This window comes from Struthio camelus, chromosome W, assembly GCF_040807025.1.
Source record: "Struthio camelus isolate bStrCam1 chromosome W, bStrCam1.hap1, whole genome shotgun sequence".
Classification (NCBI taxonomy): domain Eukaryota; kingdom Metazoa; phylum Chordata; class Aves; order Struthioniformes; family Struthionidae; genus Struthio; species Struthio camelus.
Genome location: NC_090981.1, coordinates 69,442,516 through 69,470,492, shown reverse-complemented (window position 1 = coordinate 69,470,492; position 27,977 = coordinate 69,442,516). Strand labels below are relative to the sequence as shown.

The 27,977-nt window shown below is 44.9% G+C and overlaps 1 protein-coding gene across 1 annotated transcript; it reads left to right on the top strand.

Moving 5' to 3' along the window:
- The first annotated feature begins 58 nt into the window (after positions 1 to 58).
- NARS1 (asparaginyl-tRNA synthetase 1) lies at positions 59 to 15,250 on the top strand. Its single transcript, XM_068925429.1, has 15 exons — positions 59 to 460; positions 1,591 to 1,673; positions 1,948 to 2,013; positions 2,121 to 2,213; positions 2,680 to 2,769; positions 4,061 to 4,139; positions 5,143 to 5,213; positions 5,492 to 5,578; positions 8,451 to 8,672; positions 9,074 to 9,273; positions 9,712 to 9,847; positions 10,904 to 11,017; positions 12,531 to 12,662; positions 13,203 to 13,334; positions 13,923 to 15,250. The coding sequence occupies exons 1-15, from the start codon at positions 418 to 420 to the stop codon at positions 14,052 to 14,054; spliced, it is 1,680 nt and encodes a 559-aa protein (XP_068781530.1). The 5' UTR covers positions 59 to 417; the 3' UTR covers positions 14,055 to 15,250.
- Positions 15,251 to 27,977: the final 12,727 nt, after the last annotated feature.

The following is a 27,977-nucleotide window of genomic DNA, read 5'->3' as shown; positions in this document are numbered from 1 at the left end:
CACTAACGCAAAGATTGGAGATCAGGTGCAACAGAGGGACGGACTCTTTCCCTCCGGAGTCTGTTGAGGCGGTAGTAAATTCTAGCAGGGAAATACTCTGAATTCACTCCTGGAAACAGCGTGCAGAATGCCTCCGTTCCTCGGGCCTGCTGAGCAAGCCGTAGTCGCTGCTAAGGGACAGCATCAGACCTCAGGCGAGAGGCCGACGCGCGGAGCGCTGCGGTCCGGTCCGGTGCGGTCCGGTGCGGTCCGGTCCGGTCCGCGGGCGGCGCCACCGCCACTCCGGCGCGCGCTGCTGAAGGGCCCCTCCCTTCCCCTCCCCTCCCCTCCCCGCGCCGGGGCGGGGCCGGAAGGGGCGGGGCGGCTGACGCAACCGGCGGCGGCGGAGGCGGCAGCGGCAGCAGCAGCAGCGGCAGCATGGCGGGCGAAGTCATCGGCAGGACGGAGGCGCTCGTCATGGGTAAGGCCCGGGGGGCCGCGTGCTCCGGCGGCGGCGCCGCCGCCGCAGGTCTGGTCTGGTCTGGCCTGGCCCGGCCCGGGACCCGGGCAGTGGAGCCGCGGCGGCGGCGGCGGCGGCGCGATGGGGGCCGGGGCTGGGCAGAAGATGGCGGCGGCTCGCGGGACTGGGGCCGGGGTCGGGTAGAAGATGGCGGCGGCTCGCCGGGCCGGGCCGGGCCGGGCCAGGCAGCGGCGGGGCGAGCCGAGCCGAGCCTGGCTCGGGGCCCCTGGGCGGCGGCGGCGGCGCGGGGAGGCGGCGGCAGGACCCGCCGGGCCGGGGGCTGCCGGGCCCTTCTGCGGAGCGCGGCTCGTGCCCTTGATCCGGTTCAGGTACCGTCTGCGCAACCTGCTGCCCTGAAATTCCTTGCCTTTTCCTGTTTTAGGTTCTGTGTCCGCCTAGGATAGGCATTTCCCGAGAATGTACCTGTTAAAAGCTAAGATTAGTTTCGGTTTTTCACTCAATGGGGTAGATTTTGCTAGTAGGAAACACAACACTGATGTCACTTGTTATGGCAGCTTCTTATAAGTGTGTCTTGCGTTTCCATCCGTTTGAGGAGAATGTTTCTAACGGAAAGGTTCACCTGCCCAGACCTGAGCAGGGGATCGTGGAAGTGCTTTGTGGGTCCTGGAGCAAGTAGATCTTGTGCTCTGGTTTTTTCTTTGTAGTTAGGGTGTGGAAGAAGGAGGAGTTATGTTCAGTTCCTGTAACTCATTATTCGTTTCTTGGTTATGAGTCAGCTGGACGTTTAGCTGAGCTGTCTGACTTCTCTCAACTTGTCGTCCTCCTGCTGACCGAGGAAAAAGTTATTTTTATAAGAAGCTCTTTCACTTTTGGTTTCTGATGTTAGCCAGTAACTTTTCAGAGTTCAGTGTCTTGGAAGTCTCTTAAACTCTGACATAATTCACTTACTGCATGGGCTGATTTTTTTAAAATGGGAAATGTTAACCAAGTCTTATACTGTCAGTTGTTTTTGAAGGTTTATCACTGCTGATCATCTTGAAGACTTTAAATCATTGTGTGCATCCAGTTTCTTCCTGAATGTAGTCATAGTACTTTTTAAAGCAGCCGTCTGTATTTGTCCTGTGTTACAGAAGAGCTGTATGTCTCTGAACGAGAGGGCAGTGATTCCGCTGGTGATGGGACACAAAAGAAACCATTCAAAACTGTTTTAAAGGTAACTGCAGAAAACATATATGCTATTTCTTTTCAGTTACAGTTCAGTTGCACTTAGGTCAAGTGGCTGGCCTTGTGTATGTAATGTACTCCTAGGTGTAAATCTTATAGCTTTTTTCCCCCTACCCCTGAATTCTGGCCAGAAGGAGCAGAAGTAGATTATCTTCTCTGTCTCTCGTGACTTAGTCTGCTCTATTTCAGCATGGCTTTAGTTCACTTACAGTGCTATTCACTGTGTCACCTTCTCTCTCCTCCCTCCTCCCCCCCACCCTTAGGCTTTAATGACAGCAGGAAAGGAACCGTTTCCTACTATTTATGTGGATTCGCAAAAAGAAAATGAGGTACTGTAACAGAGCTTTCAAGTAGAAATTGTTGTTTTAATGCTCCTCTGTGTGAAGGGACACAAGCATAATTTGTTATTTTCTGCTGTCTCTCTGGATTCGTTTAGAGATGGAGCATTATTTCAAAGTCACAGATGAAGAACACCAAAAAACTGTGGCAGAAGGAACAAATGAAGAATGAAGCTAAGGAGAAGAAAGAGGTAGGTTGCAGATGATGCCGAGTTGGAAGTAGCGTGCCGTCTTTGTTTCCCAAAAACATTAAACAGTCCTACCTGCCAAAGAAAACATTTAGTTTGTTCCTCCCCTCTATCATTCTTTTTTCTATGTAGGTTATTTACAACTTGCTTTTTTTTTTTTTTTTTTTTTTTAGATTAGGATAAGCAAATGACTGAAACTGGATGAGTTTTGCATGATTGCAATCTATTGCCTTTAGACTTTCTAAAAAAACGTGGAATGCATCTGTGTATAGTTCCTCATCGTGGACTTGATGAGACGATTACCCTACTAGGTTAGGCCCTAGTAGGGTTAATGTCAAGGCTTTTCAGCATGCGTGTTGTCTGTAAGCGTACGTTATAGTCTCCAGTAACTGCGAAGAGTGAGAATCTTATAAAGCCTGGCAACAGTTGTTTAATTTTTTTCCCTTTTTTTTTTTTTTTTTTTAACCAGGTAGAAGATCTCTTGAGAAGGGAGAAGAACCTAGAGGAAGCTAAGAAAGTTATTATCAAGAATGATCCTAGTCTTCCAGAGCCAAAATGTGTGAGTAAGATCCAGTGTACTTGATACGTGGCCTTAGTTACAGCCTTTTGTTTGCACAGACATTGGTTCTGACCCTGCTTTGTGGTGCTGGCAGCTGTGGAAGGCTGCTATCTTGTTGCTAACCATAAGTGTAATTTTGTTTTTCTGGTTATCTGCGTCTTCTAGTATATGGCTTTCATCTTTTTCACGGCTGCCTGAGCTTCATCGGTTCGTGCCTCAGGTTTTTGTGTCCATATCTGTCTACTGGTAGAGACCATGCTTCTGTTTGAAAAAGTTAATTAGTTTTGCTCCCATTAGTTGATCATTGATGTAGTAGAGAGTGCAGAAACACTGCTAGCTAGAGAACATAAGTTGTTGAGATATGGCGTACAGTTCTTATGTGGTTATTTCTACAGTCCTGCTGGATTTGGTGGCGCTGTGCAGGCCTTAATTTTAGTAAGCAGATATTACATGTGCTGCTGAGTGATGTTTCTGGACAGGCTCGGTGCAGCATGTGTGGAAGGTTTGAGCCTTGCGCTCTCATGGCTGCTGTTTGTGAAAGGAGCAGCTGTAGCCAGCTGTGCTGAAATCAGTTGCCAGCTCTTCTAGACTGCCAGAATCCAGCAGTCTTAGTAAGGCCTGGTCTTTCAAAGGTGCCTGTTGGATTAATTGTTCTGACCATAGCAGTGTTAGTACCTCAGCTACGTGTGTAGATGTACCTATGTCAGATCCAGATTTGACGTCCTCTGCTTCTTGAACTGCTAACTGAACTTGACTATTGAATGTTTTTAGAGATTCTTCCAGGGAAGTCCACTCACGCTTCAGAGCCCTGGAAAATGTTTCTTGGGAATCCTTTCTAAGTTATCTGGTGACTTAATGTATCTTGGAGTTCCAGTAGTACCTGAACACTCTGGTCTTCAGGTGTGAGCTGTTAAAGTGTTTTGACTTCTCTGTTTGGCCAAAGGCGAAGTGAGCTTCTTGACTGATCGAGGACTTTACAGTCTCTAGTCTCTTCATGGCAGAGTAAGCCTGCTGAATAGAATAGGCTCAATGTGAAGTCTGCAAGTATTGCCCAAACGTGCTGCCTTTGATGTAACTGGATAGAATACTCTTTCCTTCCTAAACAGCTGTTTAGAGTTGCCAGCTGAGCTCATACCTTGAATGGAACTTCCCTTCAAGTGCTGCGAGGAGATGTCTTGGGGAGGGGAATGTCATATCTATATGTATTCTAAGTAATTATGTGGAAAACGCCATCTAAATGGTGATTTACTCTTCTCCAGGTGACTGTTTGTTTTTATTCCTTGCTCTGCAGGTAAAGATTGGTGCTCTGGAGGCTTACAGAGGCCAAAGAGTGAAGATTTTTGGTTGGATTCACAGATTACGTAGGCAAGGTAAACCACAAGCACTTAAAGGTTATCAAAGCTATGCAAAAAGATGGAAAAATTCAGTAGCTATCAAAATCTGGAAACTTAGCATAAATGCTGTTTGATTCCTCCTGACCAGTTAATTATCTTTGGTTCTGCTTCTTTTGATGATTCTGGTTCCTAGAAAAAAGATTTTTTTTTAATTGGATGCTTTTGTGAAGATTGGATAACCAGGGTGACATCACTTTCCCCATGTGAGCGGTGACTTGGGCCTGTGCATTCATCAGTTCTGTCAAACACACTTGTAGTCCCTCTGGACCTGAGCGCATTTGCTGAGGTCATGGTATGGCAGTGCAATCCCAACCCCGTTGGGGCTGGAGCAGGCTTTAGTCTTGATGTTTGTTTGAAGCTTGTTTTAGCTGAAGCTTGTTTTAGCTCAAGTTATATAAAATGCAGTTTTGTGAAAGAAGATCACCTCTTAGAAGACTGAGAGGTGATCTGACCAACGTGTACAAGTATCTGAAGGGGGGGGTTGTCAAGAGGATGAGGCCAGTCTCTTCTCCATGGTGCCCAGCAGCAGGACAAGAGGCAATGGGCAGAAACTGAACCTGAACCACAGCAAGTTCCATCTAAACCCGAGAAAAAAATTCTTTCCTGTGAGGGTGACAGAGCATTGGAACAGGTTGCCCAGAGAGGTAGTGGAGTCTCCTTGGCTGGAGATATTCACAACCCGCCTGGACGTGATCCTGGGCAATATGCTCTAGGTGACCCTGCTGGAGCAGGGAGGTTGGACTAGACGATCTCCAGAGGCCCCTGCCCACCTTGGCCATTCTGTGATTCGGTGAAAGGCTCCTATAACTGAGTTAACGCTTCAGTGTTTACCTAGAGCATCTTTTTTGTTTGTTTTAACATGATCACAGTCCTTTGATAGTAAGATGTATGCCAGTAAGTGATGTTTCTTGGAGTGAGTCTGTTCAATGGATCAGTGAATAAATCTGAGGCTCTCTGCATTTGTTCTGTTTTTAACTAGGAAAAAATTTGATGTTTGTTGTTTTGAGAGACGGCACAGGATTTCTACAGTGTGTCCTTTCAGATGAACTGGTGAGTTGCCATGATTTAATTCTGTTCTGTTTTTAAATACATGAACAGTTCATACCTCATCTGTTTTTCTTTTATATAGACCATTGGAAACTGTCCTAAACTTACTGATTAAATCTTACTGTTGTTAAATTCTGTCTCCTACCACTAGAGTTTTTTTTGTCAGTGTGAAAACTAAATAGAAGTGATTATGACTTAATCTTGTCCATGATTCAGTTAGATTGCGGAGGAAAAGTAAAAAATTATCTCAACTGTGTCTTTGTTTCTTTTTCTGTCTGTAGTGTCAGTGTTACAATGGGCTACTTCTCTCTACAGAGAGCAGTGTTGCAGTGTATGGGATGCTGAACCTTGTTCCTGAAGGCAAGCAGGTATGGGTGTTAGATAAGGCTGTGTGTTTGGGTTCTTCTGCTCTGTAACAGTTTATCATCTTCCTGATGGGATTAGAAGCAGAGGTGGACATAATTATTGGTTGAGTTCAGTGGGAATTTGTTGAAAAAACAAAGCCAAAAAAACACACCAAAAACCCAAACCTCCTAAAGCTGCTGCTGACACCTGCAGTTCAGTGTGTGTGTGATTGGGTGTGAACCAAGCAACTGTTCCACTTTACCTTTCGCCTGAAACAATTTTCCACTGATACTCTATAACTATAAAATATCTACAGGATGTATATCAATGGAAAATTATATTAAACAAATGGCATTGTTTAATTTTTCCTAGGAAAGGTTAGTGAATAAGGTGTATTCAGTTTTTATTTTATGAGATCAAGAACTTGGGCTTAGCTCTTGGTGAAGAGCCTACAAGCACATCTCAATATGTTGTTTGTTGTAAGGATATTCATTTGTCCTCCAGTGCAGGAGTATGAGCAAGGCGATTTGTTAACTTGCTTTGTAACACTGTTCCTAATGGTGGTCTCAGATTAGCAACTGGGCAGATGTGATTTTTAACCCTCAAAATATGATGGTCCTTATGCTTCATACCTCTCTCATAGTTGCGATCTACAGACTGTTACTGTTCAGGAAATTGTTTGAATCTGGCTAAAGCCATGTTAAGGAACTATGTGTGAAGAATGACCCATAAAAAGCATTCAAACAAGGCACCAGAGAAGCTTTTGGGACCCCTTATCTGGGATAGTGACTCAAAATACTCATCAGAACACATAGGCCTATATCAGGGTGTTTAGTCAAAATTACCTTAAGGCTTCTGTCTTAACTGACACAGGTGACTGAAAGACAAAAGTAAATGTGCATCTGTGTTGCAAAACCTAGGTTATAATGCAGAAACAGCAAGGAAGCTGAGGACACATTTGTTTTATTAAATCTTAAGTAGTCTTCTTTAAGACATGGACTTTTGATAGCTAATTGTGGCACTATTTTTTTTCTGAAAGAGAAAGCAAAGCAGTAATGTACATCTATTCTGTAAATCTCAACATTTAATCTTGCTGTTCTGTAAGCTTACCTCTTCCTTTAGATATATGCTCAAAACTGTCATCACCTATAGCAGTGAGAGTTAGTTTCCCTTTCTTGTGGATCGACACTCTATAGTCTATAGTTCTTTTGAGTAAGTTTACTAACTCTCAGAAGATAAGAGAAAAGTATATTTGGACAAAATCACATCTTGGAGCATTGTTGTGCAGTTTCAGACAGTGTTCCCAAGAGGCATTAGACAGTATTTGAGCAAAGTAGTTCCCTCTGTGGCTTTGCATAGTACATAATATGCGGTCAAAGCGGAACTCTTGTGTGGTATTTTGTAGATGATTGTTTTGCAAGCCATGTACTGTTGGTCATTACTGGCAGGTCTTCCAAATGAGACTTGGATAGGCTTAATTTTTCTAGTTCTCCCTGCCACTCAGGTCCTATCCCCAAGAGCTCTACTTAAGGTTAGAGCGACAAGCTCAGTTTAACTAGAGTCCATTGCTTATGTGTTCTTGTCTCATCACAAGAGTATAATGCTTTCAGTGCACAAAAACACCAGATTTGTATGTTGTTTGCAGTGAGTCAAAAATCTGTTTGTTAGATTTTTGTAAAACTGCATTTATATCTTGAAAATATGGAGGAAGGGTGCATTTTGGGGAATGAATGCATGCTCTCCTGTGGTTCAGACAGGGGAACTTTTGGCACCAGAAGTGCAGAGGTCAGTTCTGTAGCCCAGGCAGCCGGACAGGGCTCAGCCCTGGGTCTGGGACCTCTGTTTCTTATGTAGTAGGGACGAGAATGGGGGAAATTAGTATGAAATTTCTTGCTCTCACATAGCAGTGAAATGTTGCCTAGTGCAGAAAGATTGCTCGGGTGTCTCTGACAGGCAAACTCAAAGGTACCCATATACATAGTGAGCTAATTCTTCCCCTGTCCTGATCAAAGCAGCTTTTTTTTTTTTTTTTAACTTCTTTTGGAGTTTGCTGTCCAGAATGTGTCTCGACTAGTACAAAGAACCAAATATTTCAAATGTTGTACTGCAATCTTGAATCGGCGCTGTCTTCTAATATATGGGAGGACTCTTCACTGTGTGTGGTGTGATGTTCCTAAAGGCATATGGGAAGATATTTGTGCCTGCGTAAGCTAACATAGAATGATTCTGGTTGCAGGGGGGACCTCTGAAGGTCATCTGGCCCAACTCCTGCTTAAAGAGGACAACCTGGCCTAACACAGGCTCTAAGTGAGTTTGTGAAACTCTCCAAGGATTGAGATTGCACAGTCTCTCTAGGCCCATGCTCTAGAGTTTGACCATCCTTGTTGTGAAGATTTTTTTTCTTTATATCCAATTGAAAGCACCTTACTGCAATTCGTGACTGTTGTCCTTTTGCTGGATACATCCAAAAAGAGCCTGGCTCCATCTTCTTTATAACCACCCATTAAGTAGTTGAAGATAGTAAGGAGCTCCCCCTGTCCGCTTAGCATTCTGTTCTTCCTGCTGAATGAACCCCGTTCTCTATGATACATTACACTTAAGGTTCTAGATGTGTTCTGTTTATCTTTTAATTATCTGGCAATAGCACTCAATCCTGCAGTTAAGTCTGAAAGACTCGTGATGGGTTGGTTACAAATGGTGCTTTTCAAGGTGGTATGACTAGAGTGGTACAACTGGGTTATGAACCAGCCGCTTTGAAAATGACTGCATTTAGAAGGGTTTTGGCATCTTTGGTTTAAACTGGAAGGATTAACATCTCTGTCAAGATGCCACATGGTGACATCCAAGTGGCAAAAAGTGGACTTCTAAAATTGTTACTGCTCTTCAAATTGGCAGGCTCCAGGAGGCCATGAGCTGAACTGTGACTACTGGGAGCTTATCGGTCTAGCCCCAGCAGGAGGAGCTGACAATCTGCTCAATGAGGATTCGGAGGTTGATGTGCAGCTTAACAACAGGCATATGATGATTCGAGGCGAGAATATGTCCAAAATCTTCAAGGTGCGCTCCATGGTAGTACAAGCCTTCAGGGATCACTTCTTTGCCAATGGATATTATGAAGTAAGTATCTTTTTCTTTGTCTGCAAATGACTTCTTTAATCGCCTTTCTTCAGAGTCATCTTATTCTTAGAAGAACAGTATAGACTTTCTGATTGACCTAAAATAGGCAAAAGAAAAACTGTTTGTTAGGAAACTATGATTGCTTTTATAGGCATAGCCTGAGATCTCCAAAGATGTGCCCCAGAAGTGTCTACATAGAAGTGTTACAGCATGATTCATGAAAAACCTGCATGCTACTTTTTAGGCTACTGAAGGATATCAGAATGAAGTACTTGTATGCTTACATACAAAAGCTGCTAGATGGTGCTGTGGAAGAATGTGTCTTACATCACTGCCCTTGCACGTTATCATCGTTGTACTTAATTCTTCACTGAAGTAATGACGGTCCTGTTCTTTAACAGGTGACACCACCAACGTTAGTCCAAACACAGGTTGAAGGAGGCTCAACCCTATTCAAGCTGGATTATTTTGGTGAAGAGGCATTCTTGACGCAATCATCCCAGCTCTACCTGGAGACCTGCCTTCCAGCATTAGGAGATGTTTTTTGTATTGCTCAGTCATACAGAGCTGAGCAATCCAGGACACGCAGACACTTGGCAGAGTATGAAGAAAATGCACATATTTATTATGCATGTATAAGTGAATTTATAAAGCAGGGAAGCAGCAGACAGTTGGATGATGGAACGTACAGTAAGAAGATGGCATTAGGCTAATAGGGAAGGACTGATCAGAAGTGATTTTGGGGCAGCATCTTGTCTCAGTGAATGACCAGCAGGTCATAATGTGTTGACATCTACTGAGTGAAGACTTGGGCTAAACAGGGTGGCTGGAAAAAACTTCTTAAAAATGCTATTTAGAAGCAACAGTTGATACTGTTGTTTCATTGACAGTTTTTTTTACAGCCTTATTTCCTTTACAACTTAGAAGCGAGAGAAATGGAAAGGGGGCAAAGGAGGCTCTTTCTCTTGAGGCTTTTTTTCCATAGCTGAAGATAACTTGTTTATGTGTGGTTTTGTAATGGGATGGCCTTGTGTTTCAGATACACTCACATTGAAGCTGAATGTCCTTTTATAAGTTTTGAGGACCTGCTGGACCGTCTGGAGAACTTGGTTTGTGATGTAGTGGACAGAGTTCTGAAATCACCTGCAGCAAGCTTACTGTTTGACATAAACCCGGTAGGCAGCAGCGTGGAAAACAGTCATGAATAGACAAGAAAGCCTGATCTTTTAGCCTTTCGTGGTCAGCACGCCTGTCCGTTTGGAAAAGGCAGGGAGCTCTGCTTACTTCTGTAGCAGTGTTCAGAGATATCAAAAGAGTGATGATACTGCAAGGTTGATAACTATGCTTCCAGGAGCAGGGGCCTGTGGTGTGAGAAGTTGTGGGCTGGTAAGGTCCAGGAGCCAGCACGTGCTAGGATTTTATTGTAATGTGCACTGTACCAGTGGAACAAAAACCTGTCCCAGAGCTTGTAGTGTTGACCAGCAGGTACTTGCAGATTGAGCACAAGGGAGCAATCGCACAACTCCAGTGTTTTACTTTCTGTTGTGAAAATTGGAGCTCTGTAAATCTGTCTTGCTTTGTTAGAGATGCACTGTCTGCGTCTCTGCAAAGAAAGTCAGCAGTCTCTTAAACCATGTTATCTCCATCTCTAACTCTTCTCTCATAGGCTTTAGAGGCTCTGTCATCCCCAGCTGTTATGAATTATTTTCCTGATAAACACTACATTCTTACTGCTGGGTTCAGTTTTAAATTTGGGCTGAGATGGGGGCAAGCGGTAGGAAATAGCACAGGCACAAGCCACCCTGTGAACGTCTCACAAATGTACAGCTGTGGCAGGTTCTGAAACAGTTCTGTGTGCAGGAAGGTGTGAACGTTCTGTCGTGGCTTAGTACCCTGTGGCCCTGTGTGTGGAGCCTCTGCAGAATAGGTGTTAAACTGACCATGTATGCAATGGATTCACAAAAGGCACCAGCCTTGAAAACACTTTCTTCTCCTTCTCCTACCATCTTTTTCAGCATCTGTTCTGTGAACTTTACTGCATTTGGTAGACAGTTGTGTTTTGGTTCTTGCTTCAGCACTTCTCTGAGCTTGATCTTTTAATTAACCATTTATTGATGCATGAGCTGGAAAGAGTCGTGTATAAATTTGGAAATAGACTTGCTGATCAATTAGAAAAATATCTTTCTTAAAGATAGGCTTTTAATCGTTTTTATGTCTGTCCTTATTTGCAGGGCTTCCAGCCCCCTAAACGTCCTTTCCGACGAATGAACTATACTGATGCCATCGCATGGTTAAAGGAACATGATGTGAAGAAGGACGATGGCACTTACTATGAGTTTGGAGAGGTAATTATTTGTGAGGCTCTTGAGCAATTAAACAAAAGCCCATAGCCCTGCACTAAATAGCAATAGTCAGTGACTGGAAGAACAATGTGTTTGAGCCATAAATCTACTGGACTTGTTGCTGTGTGGAATCTGTTCTGTTTTGAGTGATACTGATGAGTGAAATTCTAGTCCCATTTAAGTCAAAGTGGATTTTGCTGTAAAACTCAGGCCTGGACTGTGCTGGGAGATGTAGTGATGCTGTATTGCAGTTGCACTGGGGGGATGTAAGCAGGGCTTGGGTTTTCATGCAATATCTTTGAACACTGGCATAGAAATCTCTTTTGTCATCTGTCCATCTGTTCCCTGCCTCACTTTTTTGCCACTATGTAAGGCAGAATGCCTTGAAGGAGCTCAGTAGGACTTGGTGTCACCATAGTCATAAAAGGATTTAAGAGAAGCAGGGTTGGTAGGGAGAGAATATATAATTTTCTTAACTTTAAAACCTACAGAGTAAAGTCTGAAGAAAAACTGATTGCCCAAAATCTCTGTGCTTTTTTTTTTGTTTTGTATTTTTTCTGCTGTTTTTTTTCCCGTCTGTATGAAAGGATTAGGGAGATGAAGAGAAGGAGCCCTACATTCAATGCAGTTTGAAGGCTTTTCCATAGGGAAATAAGGATTCTGCTCTCCTCTCCCCACCCTGTTTCAGATGGATGCTTTCTTTGTGAGAAGGATTATGTTCCTATTCCTTCCTTACCCTTTCCTTGCTGCGTACAACAAGTCAGTGCTGCAATGCAGTGTTTGGCTGGATTAAAAACAAGTAACTAGCAGGTGTGACTGTGGTTTTTCTTTTTCTTTTTTTAAAAACCCTCTAATATTCTGACTTTAACTCAGAGTCTAAGAAATGTGTGTTACCATTGGCTGAAAGAGTTAAACCTTTGGGGGATAGGAGGAGGTTTTTTAGGTGAACACACAATGTTTGTTTTAACAAGCCATGGTTACATCATCACTGGTGTTTTGTGTCTTATCTGTGTAACTGTGGCGTCATCCTTCCCACCTCCCCTCTCTTAAACACTAAAGCTGCTGATTTGGTCAAAATGAAATTTCTGATTAAATACTTTGCTAGATGTTTCACAGTTTATCAAATTTCAGTCAGAAAATTTTAAAAACAAAATACTCTCATGGCTGTAAGTGGTCAGTTGAATTTAATAAGTAAGCCTGTATGCATAACAAGGAAGCACTTAAACTTCTTAGTTTTAAGGTTTGCAGAAAACAGTTTTGGGGAGGAAGGAATGGAGGCTCCTCAGTGTTTACTAGTCATCTCCCTCCAGGTTAGGTTTCTTCCCCTCAGCTTTTTGTCTGACACATTGGGATGATTATTTATATAAAGTTTCTTGAGTTCTAAGATAAGGTTGTTATCAAAATTTAGGTACAATGGGTGAATGTGTGGGTATGAGTGCTCTGAAACTATCTTTGTTTCTTTCTTGCCTGATATGTTGCGGGACTTGGTTTTGCATAATAAAGTCTTTAATCATAGGATATTCCTGAAGCTCCTGAGAGATTAATGACGGACACCATTAATGAGCCAATCCTGTTGTGTCGATTTCCTGCAGAGATAAAGTCCTTTTATATGCTGCGTTGTTCTGAGGATTCCCGGCTTACGGAATCTGTAAGTTGGTGTTTTACCTAGTGTTACAGGCCCCTAAACAGAATGAGAACGTCTGTGTGAATGAGCATAAAATGAATGAGAATTACAGCAAAAACTTGAAGAATTCTTATCAAATTTCGTTTTGGGAGTCTGTTAGCATGGCTTGTTGGTGCTAAAAGAAATAAGCAAAGCAACTCTAAAGTGCTCGTAAATAATCTAAAGACAATACTCCTCTGACTGTTCTCGAAGTCTGTCTGAAAACTAGCTGTTTGGCAGCCAGGAGGAGTGGACGTTGTTCTCAGCAATGCTACTGTTCTTGCATTTTTGTAGTTCAGTATTGTCAGGGGTATTGGAGATAAAATTAGAGAACCTGGGTCAGTTGATTTCTTCTGTCTATAAGTTGAGTTAAATAGGAGCTGCCTTCCCTTCCTCCCTCATAGAGAGTTAAAATTATATGGTAAAAAGTGTTACGGAAATATGCTTTTGAGTTTGGGCTATTTTTCCTCCACCTTCTGTAGACAGCTTATTTATGCTAGCTTGATCTCATGTTGTGTGCTGTAGGTTGATGTGTTGATGCCTAACGTTGGTGAGATTGTTGGAGGCTCTATGCGTATCTGGGACAGTGATGAGCTAATAGAAGGCTATAAGAGAGAGGGCATCGATCCCACACCGTACTACTGGTACACTGATCAGGTGCGTAAAATAGTCCACGTGCTGCTTGTCGGGGAACGTGGTATCTGAATTTTTTTAAACTCCTTTTAAAATGATGCTGTCTAAATTGGAATCAGTTTTATGGCCAGAAGTAGATGATTGTTTAGCCATTTGCAAAATGGAGTAACAGCTTCTGTTCTGTTGAAATTGCTTTTGTTTGCTGCAGTGCACCCTGCCCTTCCAGATCACCTTCATTAGACATTAGGCTTATGCTGGTATGTGCCTCTTGTAATGCCTTCTGCAATGCACTCACTGCCTTTGTGAGGCCCTTGTCATTAGATAAAGACAGGTCGGTCTCTTCAAATTTGAATAGTTCTACCTAGTTTAACAGGAGGAGAGAAGGATGAGATTGAAAAAGAGTCATTAAGACTTCTTTTTCAGCTTCCTTTTCTAGTCTTTCCCCCTCAGAAACTGAACAGAAATATCTTGCCTGGGAAGACCATAATCCAGTTTCCCCATCATTCATTCAGAAAATGATTTTTCTGTTTTTTTTTTTCCTGCTGGTGTTATTTAGCTTGTTATTTAGATAATTGCATGTTTAGTATCTTCTTTCTACTTTTAATTTCACAGAGGAAATATGGCACCTGTCCTCATGGTGGATATGGTTTGGGGTTAGAACGATTCCTGACCTGGATTCTGAACAGGCACCATATCAGAGATGTCTGTCTCTATCCACGCTTTGTCCAGCGCTGCAAACCGTAGCCATCCTTGTGATGAAATGCTAGAAAATCAAGCAACTGATGACTGGAAAGGAACGATTCACACCACCATGCTATGGCCTGCCTGAGAACAAGACTTACTGCAGCTTGTTGTTAATGCAATCACTAATTTAGTTGAAAAGGGAGGGAACCCTTTTTAAAGGAAAATGCTATTAATTAACTGCAAGAACACTTTACAAAATTTTTTTGGTGTATATATACTCTCAAGTCACCATAAAACAAAGATCCTAAGCTAGCATTTAAAAAGCAGCAGAAACATTTCTCCCTTTAATTTCTGTGGTTTAAGACTAAAATACTTGGGGCGTGTAATTTTTCTTTTTTGACCTCTGTTCTCTCTTTTGTGGTTTCTTGTTGGAGAAATCAGAAGGTCAAGCTCTCTAAATTCCCAAATATTGACTTTTGAGAATGTTATGAAGATGTTATCATCTAAATAGCTCAATGAAGTATCAATTAAGAATAAATATATTAAGCGCTGCACTTTTTAGCTCCTGCTGCTTTTAAAGAAAGTTTTATTTGAATTTATTCAGTAGCAAGGTATGTTGTATTGAATGCAAAATTCCACTGCAAGAAAGGTACTTTTTTTCTAATTATTGTCAGAAATTGAGACTGATTGTGAGGCACACTGTTAGTTGTCCCTGGTTCTTGCAGACAGAGCACAATAGTGGGACCATGCACACCTAACGTGCTGAATCACCGTTCTAGTTACTGTTCTGTTAGACACCTGGATGTTTGCGTTGCCTTTAAAACTAAGGTTCTTCCCACTGTTTCAAACAAGAAATGACGGATTGATGACTTGGAGAAATTGGTAACTGTGAAATAGAATTGGTTTCTAGCATTGTATGCTGACTGAATTACTGTCCTCTCTAGATGAATTGTAGTTTAAGCAGTGCTTTCCCATTTCATGCTGAAGAACGCTTTAGTAGAGCAGTCCCATGTTTCCCAGCTGGCCCATTGTACTCTTCTGCTGCTGCTTCTTAGCAAATTCTCTGCTGTAATCAGGTTATCAAATAGAATTAATTAAATATTTAACCTGTTGAGTCACTGAATGCTTTTTAGCCATAAATAAACTAAGTCCTTTTACTACAGTGGGGGGAAAAAAAATGAGTAGGTGTATCATTTGCTGCTTGAACCGAAATTTTTGTCTGGATTTGCCATTCATAAAATTGCTCTTGAGCTGTCTCATGTCTGTATTTTTATAGTAAAAGACTGGGTGTTTTCCTTCATCTAGCGTGTTACATACACAAACTAGTCTAAATCAGCAATCACTAAATTCATGGCAATATGGAAAAGTTGGTGTGCAAGACAATAGTTCTTGACCTGTAATGCTTGTGGGTTTTTTTTCCCCTCCCTTCCCTGGCCCTTTATAGCAGACTTGCTTAATAGTCTCCATCTTGCCTTAGACAATATCTACACTGGAAGAACATGAGATGTGAATTTTAAGTGCAGCAAACATCTAGAAAAAATTGAACCAGGTCTTTTTGTGTTGTGATAGGTGGGTTGTGGCTTTGTTAGTTTTAAGCTTAAACCCCAGTAACATAAAAGCAGGAATGTTTATGACTTGGATAATCCCCCTCAGAAACATCCTGTAGAGAGTAAGTGAGAAATTAAGGTGCTGAATAATTAGTTGCCAGGGCACCAACTCCCAAGGGAGTGGGCCGTGACTTCTGGCTGCTGGGACAACTGAAGCATCTAGTACTTTTGCAGCTGTGATGGCCCAAGGTCAGAAGCAGGGCCAGGTTTTTTTTTTTTTTTTTGTAGTGGATGTAATCTCTCCGTCACAGCACCTGCTGTAGTTGGAAGCAGTGAAGTTGTGCCCAGAGCTGCTCTTAAGTGTGGATTGTGTGTCATCTTGGGGTTTCTTTGGGACTACTGTGGCGTTGCTGCGTGACCCGTGGTGTGCCTTTGAAGAAGGGATGTGAGGAATAAAACTTTGAGGATGAATGAAAGATGCTCTAATAAATGAGAATTGCAAGGATAGTTTTTTCCTTCCTGTCTACATGTATCTCTGAGTTTACACTTTCCACCTATTTTCCAGTGCTATTTTTCACTGCTTTGTGCTGATACGCTCCAGAGGCTTCTGTAATTCACAATTTGTTTAAACTTAAGAATGTATGGATATATAAGGAGAATTTCTGAACGTGTAAGGGTTTCTATCAGAAATTTTTGTTCAAATCACTGGAGTGATGGGAAGGGGAAGCCTGGGAAAGAGCTCCTCTAGTTCTCCTATAGGAGTCTCAGGACTTGAGAGATGCTAGTGGAAGAGGCGGATCAGACAAGGAGGTTAAAAGGTGACTGGAATGAAAGATGCCATCGAATCTCACTTCATAGGGAATGCTGTGGAGTTCCCTGATCTGCTTCGGGTGCAGAGACGGTGCTGGGCCAGCTCCTGCATGAGAAGGATCCCTGAATTAAGCAAAAGGCTGTGTAAGCCTGTTGGTGGATTATTAAGGACCAATGTCTTAGCCAACCATTAAAACCTAGTGGATAGGCACGTGGTAAAGTATTGTTTCAAAACAAACCTCTGTGTTAAATAGGATTGGTGTAGTCCCTGGTTTATGGCCTAGGCACAACTCAGGCCTTTATTTGTTTAAAAAAAATAAATTAATTGAGAAATAAACAACATTTCTTGGTTTTTGTTTCTCTTTCTTCTCTGTCCCCAAAGATTTTCTAGTTTCTGATATGCCTACGTTCCCCCTCCCTATGCCACTGTCTCATCCACTCATTGAACCTGACCTCGGGCCGCGCTTGTGGACCTGGCAGGACATCAGAGTACTACCTTGGCAGTCCGGGCTTCAGCCCTCTGCGGGGCAGCCTGAAATCTGCTTCCAAGCTCAATTGTTCATGGAGAATTTCACAGGTCACTGGAAGAACAAAAAGAAAGCGCGGGTGTTTAGATAAACTGCTGGTAGTGCAGCCCTGGGGTTACTGAGTGGTTGCTGAGAGTCTCACAAACAGAAGAGAACTGGGTCTTCGTTTGAATAACAAACTTCTGAAGAACCTGTCAGTTAAGACTGGTACCAAACCCTAGACCAGTGCTGTGAAGCTGAGGTGGCAGAAGCATGTTCTTGCTAACGAAACGTCAATTGGATCACCTGGTGTCAGGGACCCTCGGGGGTCCTTTCACCCACCATCACTGCCCACTGCAGCTGCGTTCCCCAGTGCCACCATGGAGAACTGCTTAGCATCTGCTCCGTGGGGCAGCGGCACCGACCTGCCTGAACAAAACCAACTGCTTTGGCTGCGTGCTTCAGTGTTCCCTGCTGTTCTGCCCAGGTGCCTGTTTGGTGGTTATATCCCACCTTTAACTTCCCATCCGGCACTATGGATAAACTGGAGGCAGGAAGCAGGACTGGGTTGTGCCGGACTGTGCAATGAGCAGCTAAACGCTCTGCCTCCCACCTTCGAGACGAGCACAAGTTTATGGACAGCTCAGAATTTTATCAGGCGTGGGGACTTTCAAACCAGTAGGGAATATATTAACATAAGGTTTTGCTTTCGTATAAATGAGTCATCCCAAAATGAGGAATTAACTTGCTGAGCTTCTAGCCCGGTCTGCGCTGGAATAAGTGGATGCAGCCGTACGAAGGGCAAATGCAAAGCACCCGTGTCTATCAGGGCTGAACGCAGCCCAGTGACAGGTGGGTGTGCACACGCGTAAGCCTGAAAACATTGAGACGGGCTTTGAGAAAGGTCTTCGCTGTAGGAGCTGTAGTCAGCAAATATGCGTACTTCATCCCCCTGGATCCCTTCCTTGCCTCCTTAAGCTGTTCATGGAGCAATTTCTTAAGCTGCTGCTAGAAGATGTGGGATTCAAATTAGATATCAATGAGCAGCCTAATTTGTCAGATATTTGTTCCTTAGTGTTTGTACAGGGAGCGGAGGTTACCAGGCAAGCTTTGCATGTCTGCACCGGTGCGCTTGAAGGGCCGAGAGCCCCGACACAGAGCTTAGCTCCTGCCTTGGTGCAGGCTGTTGCTATCTGTTCTATAACTGCGGTAGCTGTGGCGTTCCCCGTGAGCTGGAGCTTGCCCAAGTTACATTGCTGCATATGCACACGTCCTAACATTTTGCTGGCTAAATTTAGGATGCGGAAAAAGGGGTGGAAGGAATACAGCGTTAGAACAAGAAGTGAGCGCCTGAAAGTGCGCAAGAGCAAGGCAGTAGCAAGGCCAAGAGTACGTCCCTGTCTGACTGAACACGCTGCCTTTGATTCATAACATCCACAAATGCCATGAGGGTGTCGGTATAATGGAGAAACAAGTTGCTTTGTAATGGTGCGCGGAGGTGCTGGTGGTCATAAATCAAGGTCTGTGGATATCTGCCTCCCAGCAGAGAAACTCTGTTCCTCCCAGCATGTGAAGAAAATCTCCTCGTAAATGATGCAGACTGTAAACACAGCGCGTATCTGTGTGTGCAACGTGCAGCTGCGTTGCAGAGCTTTCCTCCTGTGCCCTGTCAAAGACCGAATTTGCGCTTTGAAACGTCTGATCTGTCTATGCGTTAGAGAAGATTGCAGCCTGCAGAACACAGAAGTGCAGTCGCAGTAAATAACCATTTTTTTTCCGTGTGCGTTGGGCCGAGACCAAGGCGTTCATTGCGTTTCGGAGTGCAGGCAGGTCGCCAGCCTGCGGCCCCGCTCGGGCCAGGCCGCGCTACTGCTCACGGACCAAGCCCCGCGGGCTGTGGTGCGCTCCCGCTTACGGTGGGCAGCTTGTGCCAAGCGCTGCAGAAGTTACTGCAGCCTCAGGGCGGGAAGGCGCTTGTTGTGCTTGCTGTTTCTCGCGCTGTAATTTTATCAGATGTGTTTAAGTAAATATCATGTTCTGGCTAGTACTTTTCCTGTGGTCATCGGAAAGGTGTACGAGTGCAGGGGTAAATAAAGGCCTAGGAGTAGACGTTGCTTTGCTACAGCCGCGTTGCTGCGCTGCTTGCACGCGTGACCCTGTGGAGCGCTCGGCACCGTTTCCGAGTAGGCGCTGCCCTACTGGAGCGTCCTTCCCAAACTGAAGCCTCCCGCCCTCCCTGCTTTCCTCCCTCCTTCCCTGCTTTACTTTCACCTGTGTGTGTGTGTGTGTGTGTGTGTGTGTGTGTGTGTGTGTTGACTTCAGTCAAACTTGTTTTTGTCAGTAAAAGCTCATGTGAAAATACCTCCCATCATAAACACAAATAAAAACAACATTTAAAAAAATTCCAGTTAAATGTGCTTTTGCAGGGGCAAAGCCTGGCCAATAATCTGTTTTCCCTGAATTGAGTCTGCGCACCTCTGGTCCCTCTTTAACGTACTCAACGGAGAGACAAAAGAGGGTGAACTCGGTTTTGTTGCCCCTTTGCTGTGGCTGTGCTTCTGCCTTTCTCACGTAAAGAGGGCAGATGACAGAACGGTTCACCAAGAGCTGAAGATGCTCTGCGGACCTTTGGTACCCTCGACCTCGACCCCTGGACCTTCTGGATTTTGATACAGACCGTTTATATTGATGTTGCTCTATTAACACTGTACATCTGCGTGCTGTGTTACTGGCAGGGGCCATGTCCTTCCCTTTCCAGACCCAGCGTAACCTCGAAGCCTAAGGACTGTCCACAGAGGTGGGAATAACCCGGGTTACAGGGGATGGAGGTGGCCCTTGGAGGAGAGGACAATTACTAGAGGCAAAATGAGGAGCCCGATCGTGGAAGAGGCCATGAGCTAACGTAAACTGGAAGAAGTGCTGTACAAGGCTCTTCATGAACCAGAGAACAGGGGCCATGCAGATCTTGGTAGGCGAGATCCTGGGCTAACTTCAAAGACTAATCAAGGCCTGAGGAAGCGAGATGAGCAACTCTGCTGAGAAAACTCCCTGCACGATTCTATTTCACGTGGAGAGCTAAATCAACGTTGCAGGTGTTTCATGTCACACTGTGACCAAGAGCTGCTCTCCCATGAATCCATACAACTCTCCATCTTTCTCTTTAAGGGTCTATGTTTTCCTTAGAGTCCAGCTCTCACCACTATGCAAACATAACAGATGTCCAAGTGTCATTTTTTAAAATAATCTTCGAGTGTTTATGTTTGCAAAGAAAACCTTGAAAATGTAACCTGGGAATAATGTAAGGGAGGCAAACTGAAAGATTGTTATTATTTTTAGCTTCAAAACCTAGATGCTGAGGGGTTTTTTTTTGTCTAGACTTGCTTTAATCATGTGATTATTGGGTGCTTGATCTATAATTTCTGAGCCCTTGGGGCTGGCGTTAATGGTCACACAGGGACAGTGCAAAATAGTCAAATTAGAGCAGACAAATAGACTCCCTAATCGATTCTTCCTGCAGCAGAGGGGTGATGGGCTTGCACTAGCAGAGCATAGCGTGAAAGCTGTGTTAACTCGCATCTTGAGCGGTTCCAGTTGTTTGAATTACTGAGAAAGAAGCTTGCCTTCAGAACGACTGAGGGACGGGGGATCCCTGGGCTGCAAGACCAGGGGCTTAGGCTGGACTGAGAGGAAGTTAGACCCTATAAAGTCAGAGGGACAAAGAGGAAAACTACGAGCCCAAAGGGAGTGGATCTGATACTAGGGAAAAGCTAAGGAGAAATCCCAGACAAGTGATGGGGGGGGCTCATTCTTGACACACCCTTTCCTGGGATGTGTGGGGCTGAATGCCCCCCTTCCAGCTTAGGCGGACATTCAATCCACATTTCTCCAACTGCTCATCATGTGCTATAGCCACAGAGCTACTGGCTCCACCAGGTACCCCACTAGACCAGTAATACTCCATTCGGGCTGTTGTGTGTGGGCCTGCTGAGGAGTCCGGCTTGCTCAGCGGAGGACCGCCGCATTAGACTCCTCAAGGGACAAAGGCAGAGAGTTTCCAGCCTGGAGGCTCTCAGTTGTGCTGCTCACCCCTGATGAAACAGCAGCAGTTTGCAGATTTTTCCTGGCAAAAAACAAGGCACTTAGTGTGCCTTAGACTGTGAGAACCTAGGTTATAGGATGGGGGGGAGTCAAGAGCGTCTTTTGGACTTAGGTTCTTAGTCTTTCTTTCTACAGCATTTCTGAGCACAACACTGCTGTAGTCAGCAGAGGGACCGTTTCAGTTCACACTCTCACATGGTCCCTGCAATTGTAAACTCTACCCCAGAAGGCTCACAGTTTCAATAGGATTATGGGAAAGTGCATACTTAAATATGCCAAGGAGTCGGTACTAAACCTGGGATGATTTAGTTTTACTGTTCTTTCAGTAAGAGATAAACTGCTTAAGAAAGGATAACGAACAATAAACATTATGGAGAACATGCATTCTTCAGAGGGACTGTGAAATAAAGTTGATGGGCAAAGCCAAAGGTGCCAAGCTTGAAATGCATTTTGGATGTATCGGCTGGATTTCGACATGCAGAAGCATTTGATTGAAAGGCTCTCAGTGAACATAAAATGTTTGCTTTTTACAGACACAAGTCCGGAAACAAGTCAAACTAATCAGTATAGTCTCTTTTGCATACAGATGAATACATCTGTATGAAAGTATTTTATCGGATACAACTGTTCTCATACAGGTAAGGCAATATCACGTCTCGGGTAAGCATCTTTATTAACTATAACACCAGGTGCTGAATTTTTGATAAAACTCATACATTAGCCAAAGCAGTTGTACTGATACAGTCAAAATGTACAAAATATAACTGCACACCGTGCTTGAAAAGTGCATGTTATCAGTAGTTAAAAAAAAAAAGTTTCAATAACCTATTTTCTAACCACAGATATAATTTTGTTGGCCTTAAGAGTTTCTGTGTGAATGTGTCTATTTTAGCAAAATTTTGATCTGCGAGAAAACAACGCAACTCATTACAGCGAAGGAGCAATGCATTATTTTGACGTTAATGAAACAAAACATGGATTTTTAGTTCAGAACAAATTTTAATTTAGCAGTAGATGTGTATCAGAACATTTTTTCTCCCACAAGATAGGTTTTAGAAGACTTTAATTCTTTTAGCAATCATGAATTACATTGAAATACATGAAGTACATTGAAATATTGAAATTCACAGAATGAAAATTACAAGTTCAGTGATGCCTGGATCTAACAAAGTTACACCCGCCCAAAAAATGACTCACATTATATAAAGGCAGGATTCTGGAGCAGAAAGTAAATACAAGAAGTTGAAGGGAATAATCCTCAGTTTTAATTAAAAAGAAGAGCTGAGGGATATACATACATACCTACATATATATAGATACATATAAATGTAAAAATAAAAGGATATATGTAGAGAAACAGTCAGTGGTACTCCTGACTTAATGGAAATTCAGGTGCCTTCAAATATGCACGCATGACTGCTGAACTGGCTCCACAACTTATACTTTTTATAGGCATTTATTGAGGACAAAAAAAGAGACGAGTTGGACAGACATATATCAGCTGAAAAGCGTGACCCTGGATGCCTCAGGGCATGCCAAGGGCTTTAAACTAGGCAAGATGGGGGAAGGGGAGTGGTATAGTGGCAGGGGAGTCAGTAAAACACCGTTCAAGTCAGGATGCCTCCAGCGGGTGCATACAACCAGGGGAGACAGCATGCAACATGGCTATGGAGGATCCTCTTGCACCTCTTCTGGGAAGCCTGTGTGCTTGACTGGCTCTCTCAAATGCCTGTATACCAATGCACGCAGCATGGGGAATAAGCAGGAAGAGTTAGAGATCTGTGTGCGGTCGCAGGGCCATGATCTCATTGCAGTGACAGAGACATGGTGGGATAGTTCACATGACTGGGATGCTGTCATGGATGGCTATGTGCTTTTTAGGAAAGACAGGCCAGGAAGGCGAGGTGGTGGAGTTGCTCTTTATGTGAGGGAGCAACTAGAATGTATGGAGCTCTGCCTCGGGGTGGATGAAGAGCAAGTTGAGAGCCTATGGGTAAGGATTAAAGGGCAGGGTAACATGGGTGACACTGTTGTGGGGGTTTACTACAGGCCACCTGATCAGGAGGAAGTCGTCGATGAGGCCTTCTACAGACAGCTGGAAGAAGCCTCACGATCACAGGCCCTGGTTCTCATGGGAGACTTCAACCACCCTGACATCTGTTGGCAAGACAGCACAGCTAGGCACAAACAGTCAAAGAGGTTCCTGCAGAGCATTGATGATAATTTCTTGACCCAGGTGGTGGAGACGCCAACGAGGAGAGGTGCAATGCTAGACCTTGTACTAACGAACAAAGAAGGTCTAGTTGGAGATGTGAAGGTTGGGGGCAGCCTTGGCTGCAGTGACCATGAGATGGTGGAGTTCAGGATCCTGCGAGGAGGGAGCAGGGCAATGAGTAGGATTGCAACGCTGGACTTCAGGAGAGCTGACTTTGGCCTCTTCGGGGACCTACTTAGGGGAATCTCCTGGGGTAGGGCCCTAGAAGGAAGAGGGGTCCAAGAAAGCTGGTTAATATTCAAGCATCACTTCCTCCAGGCTCAGAATCAGTGCATCCCTCTGAGGAAGAAGTTCAGCAAAGCGGGCAGGAGACCTGCATGGATGAGCAAGGAACTCCTGGCCAAACTCCAGCAGAAGAAGGAAGTGTACAGAATGTGGAAAAGGGGACAGGCCACTTGGGAGGAATACAGGGACGTTGTCAGAGTGTGCAGGGATGCGACAAGGAAGGCTAAGGCCCAGTTGGAATTAAATCTGGCAAGGGATGTCAAGGACAACAAGAAGGCCTTCTTCAAATACATCAATAGCAAAAGGAAGACTAGGGAAAACGTGGGCCCGCTGCTGAAAGGGGCGGGTGCCCTGGTGACAAAGGATACAGAGAAGGCAGAGTTATTGAATGCCTTCTTTGCTTCTGTCTTCACTGCTAAGGCCAGTCCTGAGGAATTCCAGACCTTGGAGACAAGAGAGGAAGGCTGGAGAAAGGAAGACTCTCCCTTGGTTGAGGAGGATCGGGTTAGAGATCTTTTGTCCAAACTTGACATCCACAAATCCATGGGCCCCGATGGGATGCACCCACGAGTGCTGAGGGAGCTGGCGGATGTTATCGCTAGGCCTCTCTCCATCATCTTTGAAAGGTCCTGGAGATCAGGAGAGGTGCCTGAGGACTGGAAGAAAGCCAATGTCACGCCAGTCTTCAAAAAGGGCAAGAAGGAGGAGCCAGGAAACTACAGGCCTGTCAGCCTCACCTCCATCCCGGGAAAGGTGATGGAACAGCTCATCCTGGAGGTCATCACTAAGCATCTGGAGGACAAGAAGGTGATCAGGAGTAGTCAGCATGGATTCACCAAAGGGAAATCATGCTTGACCAATCTGATAGCCTTCTATGACAGAATGACTGGCTGGGTAGATGAGGGCAGAGCAGTGGATGTTGTCTTTCTGGACTTCAGCAAGGCTTTTGACACTGTCTCCCATCACATCCTCCTAGGTAAGCTCAGGAAGTGTGGGCTAGATGAGTGGACGGTGAGGTGGCTTGAGAACTGGCTGGATGGCCGAGCTCAGAGGGTTGTGGTGAATGGCGCAGAGTCAAGTTGGAGGCCTGTGGCTAGTGGTGTCCCCCAGGGGTCAGTCCTGGGCCCAGTCTTGTTCAATATATTCATCAATGACCTGGAGGAAGGGACAGAGTGCACCCTCAGCAAGTTTGCTGATGATACTAAACTGGGAGGAGAGGCTGACACACCAGAAGACTGTGCTGCCATTCAGAGGGACCTGGACAGGCTGGAGAGGTGGGCGGAGAGGAACCTCATGAAGTTCAACAAAGGCAAGTGCAAGGTCCTGCACCTAGGCAGGAATAATCCCATGCACCAGTACAGGCTGGGGACTGACCTGTTGGAAAGTAGCTCTGCCGAGAAGGACCTGGGAGTGCTGGTGGACAACAAGTTAAACATGAGGCAGCAGTGTGCCCTTGTGGCCAAGAAGGCCAATGGGATCCTAGGGTGCGTTAGGCAGAGTGTTGCCAGCAGGTCGAGGGAGGTGATCCTGCCCCTCTATTCAGCCCTGGTGAGGCCTCACCTGGAGTACTGTGTCCAGTTCTGGGCTCCCCAGTACAAGAGAGACATGGCACTCCTGGAGAGAGTCCAGCGGAGGGCTACCAAGATGATTAGAGGGCTGGAGCATCTCTCCTATGAAGAAAGACTGCAAGAGCTGGGCCTGTTCAGCCTGGAGAAGAGAAGATTGAGAGGGGATCTCATCAACGTGTACAAGTATCTGAAGGGGGAGTGTCAAGAGGATGGGGCCAGCCTTCTCCGTGGTGCCCAGCAACAGGACAAGAGGCAATGGGCAGAAACTGAACCACAGGAAGTTCCATCTGAACCTGAGAAAAAACTTCTTCACTGTGAGGGTGACAGAGCATTGGAACAGGTTGCCCAGAGGGGTGGTGGAGTCTCCTTCGCTGGAGATATTCAAAACCCGTCTGGATGTGATCCTGGGCAATATGCTCTAGGTGACCCTGCTTGAGCAGGGAGGTTGGACGAGATGATCTCCAGAGGTCCCTTCCAACCTAAACGATTCTGTGATTCTGTGATTCTGTGATCTGCAGGCCATGCTGTTCATACAGCCCAGGATGCTGTTGGCCTCCTTTGCTGCCAGGGCACGCTGCTGTTTATGTTCAGTTTGTGCCTACCAGGGCACCCAGGGCCTTTTCAGCAGAGCTGCTCCCCAGCCAGGCGGTCCCCAGCCTGTACTGTTGCAAGGGGCTCTTCCTTCCCGGGTGCTGGACCGTGCAATTGTCTTTGCTGAATTTCCTAAGGTTCCTGTTGGCCCGTTCCTCCAGCCTGTCCAGGTCCCTCTGGAGGGCAGCCCTGCCCTTGAGCGTATTGACTGCTCCCCAGTTTGGTGTCTTCTGGGAACTCGATGGAGGTGTGCTGTGTCACCTCCTCCATGTCACTGATAAAGACATTAAAGAGGATGGGCCCAAGATTTGCCCCCATGGTAGTCCACTAGTAACCGGCCTTCAGGTAGAGTACGTCCCATTAACCACTACTCTCTGAGCCCAATCATCCAACCAGTTTTTCTGTCCACTTACTGACACTGTAGCATGCTAACTTGGATACAAGATATTGTGGGAGACAGTGTCGAAAGCCTTGCTACAGTCGAGCTAAAAGACATCCACTCCTCTCCCCTTGCCCACAGATCTGGTCATCGTATCACAGAAGGCAATCAGGCATGACTTACCCTTGGCAAATCCATGCTTGCTGTTCCTAGCCTCCTTCCTCTCATCTGCCCAGCTATGTTCCAAAAGGACTCACTCCTTTTGATTGATGATTTTTCCAGGAACTGAAGTGAAGCTGACCCACCTGTAGTGCCACAGATAGTTATTTTGGCCTTTTTTGAAGATAGGTGCAACATTTGCTTTCCTCCAGTCATTGGAGACCTCCCTCATCTCCTTTCCAAAGATGATCAAGAGCAGCCGTGCAAGGACATCAGCCCATTCTCTCAACACACGTGGGGGCAGCCTGGGTGGCCTCGTGCACTTTCATGGGTCCAGCTCTCTTAAGTAATCCCTGACTTGATTCTCAGCCACTGCTGGTAGTTTTTCTCTTCCTTGAACCCTCTCACTAAGCAGAGAGCCCTGGGAGATCTTGCTGGTGAAGTCTGAGGCAAGGAAGGCATTGAGTACCTCTCCCTTATCTGTCTCTGCTGCCACTAAAACACCCACCCCATTCGGCAACACACCAGCAACACATTTTCCCTGTTCAGCCTCTTACTACTAATGTAGTGGTGGAAGCTCTTAGTGTTGCCCTTGATGTTCCTTGTTCCAGCTAAGCTTTGGCTTTCCTAACACTATGGACATGTAAATAGAAAATAGCATTAGAAAAATCCCAGAAAATTTACTCAACTCTGTTCTTCATGCTTCAGAACATCTTTGCACCCTCTATTCCCAAGTCTCTTACTAAACTTTCATTCAGACCTCTTTCTAACTCACGCTTCTCTTACGTTCTTTTTAATGGAAATTAAACATGGCTGTTGGAAACTGAACATGGCTACTGCTGACCGCAACAGCACTCTGTGAGGTGTATACATTTACTGACATGGTACAATCACTATATCGGCTCCTGTTTAACAATACTTGAATTTGAGCATATTTATGCCTGTTTTCCCACATACGGTATGTTTCCACCAAGACATGACAGAGTTAATTACTACATACCTCAGGCCCTTGAATGAACTTAATCTGTGGTCTAAATTTCAGACTGCGCATGAAGTGCACACGAGCAGCCCCAAGAAATACATCACGTAATACCAGCTTGCTTATAGATAAGCCAAAAACCCTGAGTGGACGTGCAAGGACTCTGAGGTATTCTGCTGCTTGGAGCCTTGTGTTTGGAGTTGTTCTCTTCATAACCACCACTCGCAGTCAAGAAGCTTCTATTTTTGGCACCTTAACATTGCTTATAACTCACGCTTGCAGTTACTTCGTAATTGTTTCTGGCATTGAATCATGCTTTCACAGCGTGTCTCGAGTCCTAACTGCGCTACTCTGTCATCGTGAGAATTGCTCTTTTGTACATGGCTATAACCTTTCCGACGTTCCCAGCATCCTACATCCTTGGCAAAGCATTTAGTACTACCTCACACATCCAGATTTTCCAGTGCGTTTCTGATATTGGAGCTAAATGACCAGGTCCGTTAATCAAAGCTGTGCCAGACTCGTCAGTCCCCAGCCACCAGTCAGGAGTAACACGTCCCTTCTCATGCTTAAGATTTACTGAAATCAAGCTGTAGTTATGGGCTTCCACGACACGATTCAGTCTGCTCAAGTGCTATTAATTTGGGGCTGGTTTTGGTGTAACTTGGGGTTGCAGAAGAAAGTCATCAAAATGGTTAGAAGCACAAAAGGAACTGAAAGAACACAACAGTGCTATACTGAGAAGGAAGCGCGTTTACTGAGAAGGACACAAGGACGAGAAGAGAAACGGAGCTGCTGTGCAGGGAGGAGAGAGCCGAGTCCAAAGGGAGTCTGGACATCCAAAGC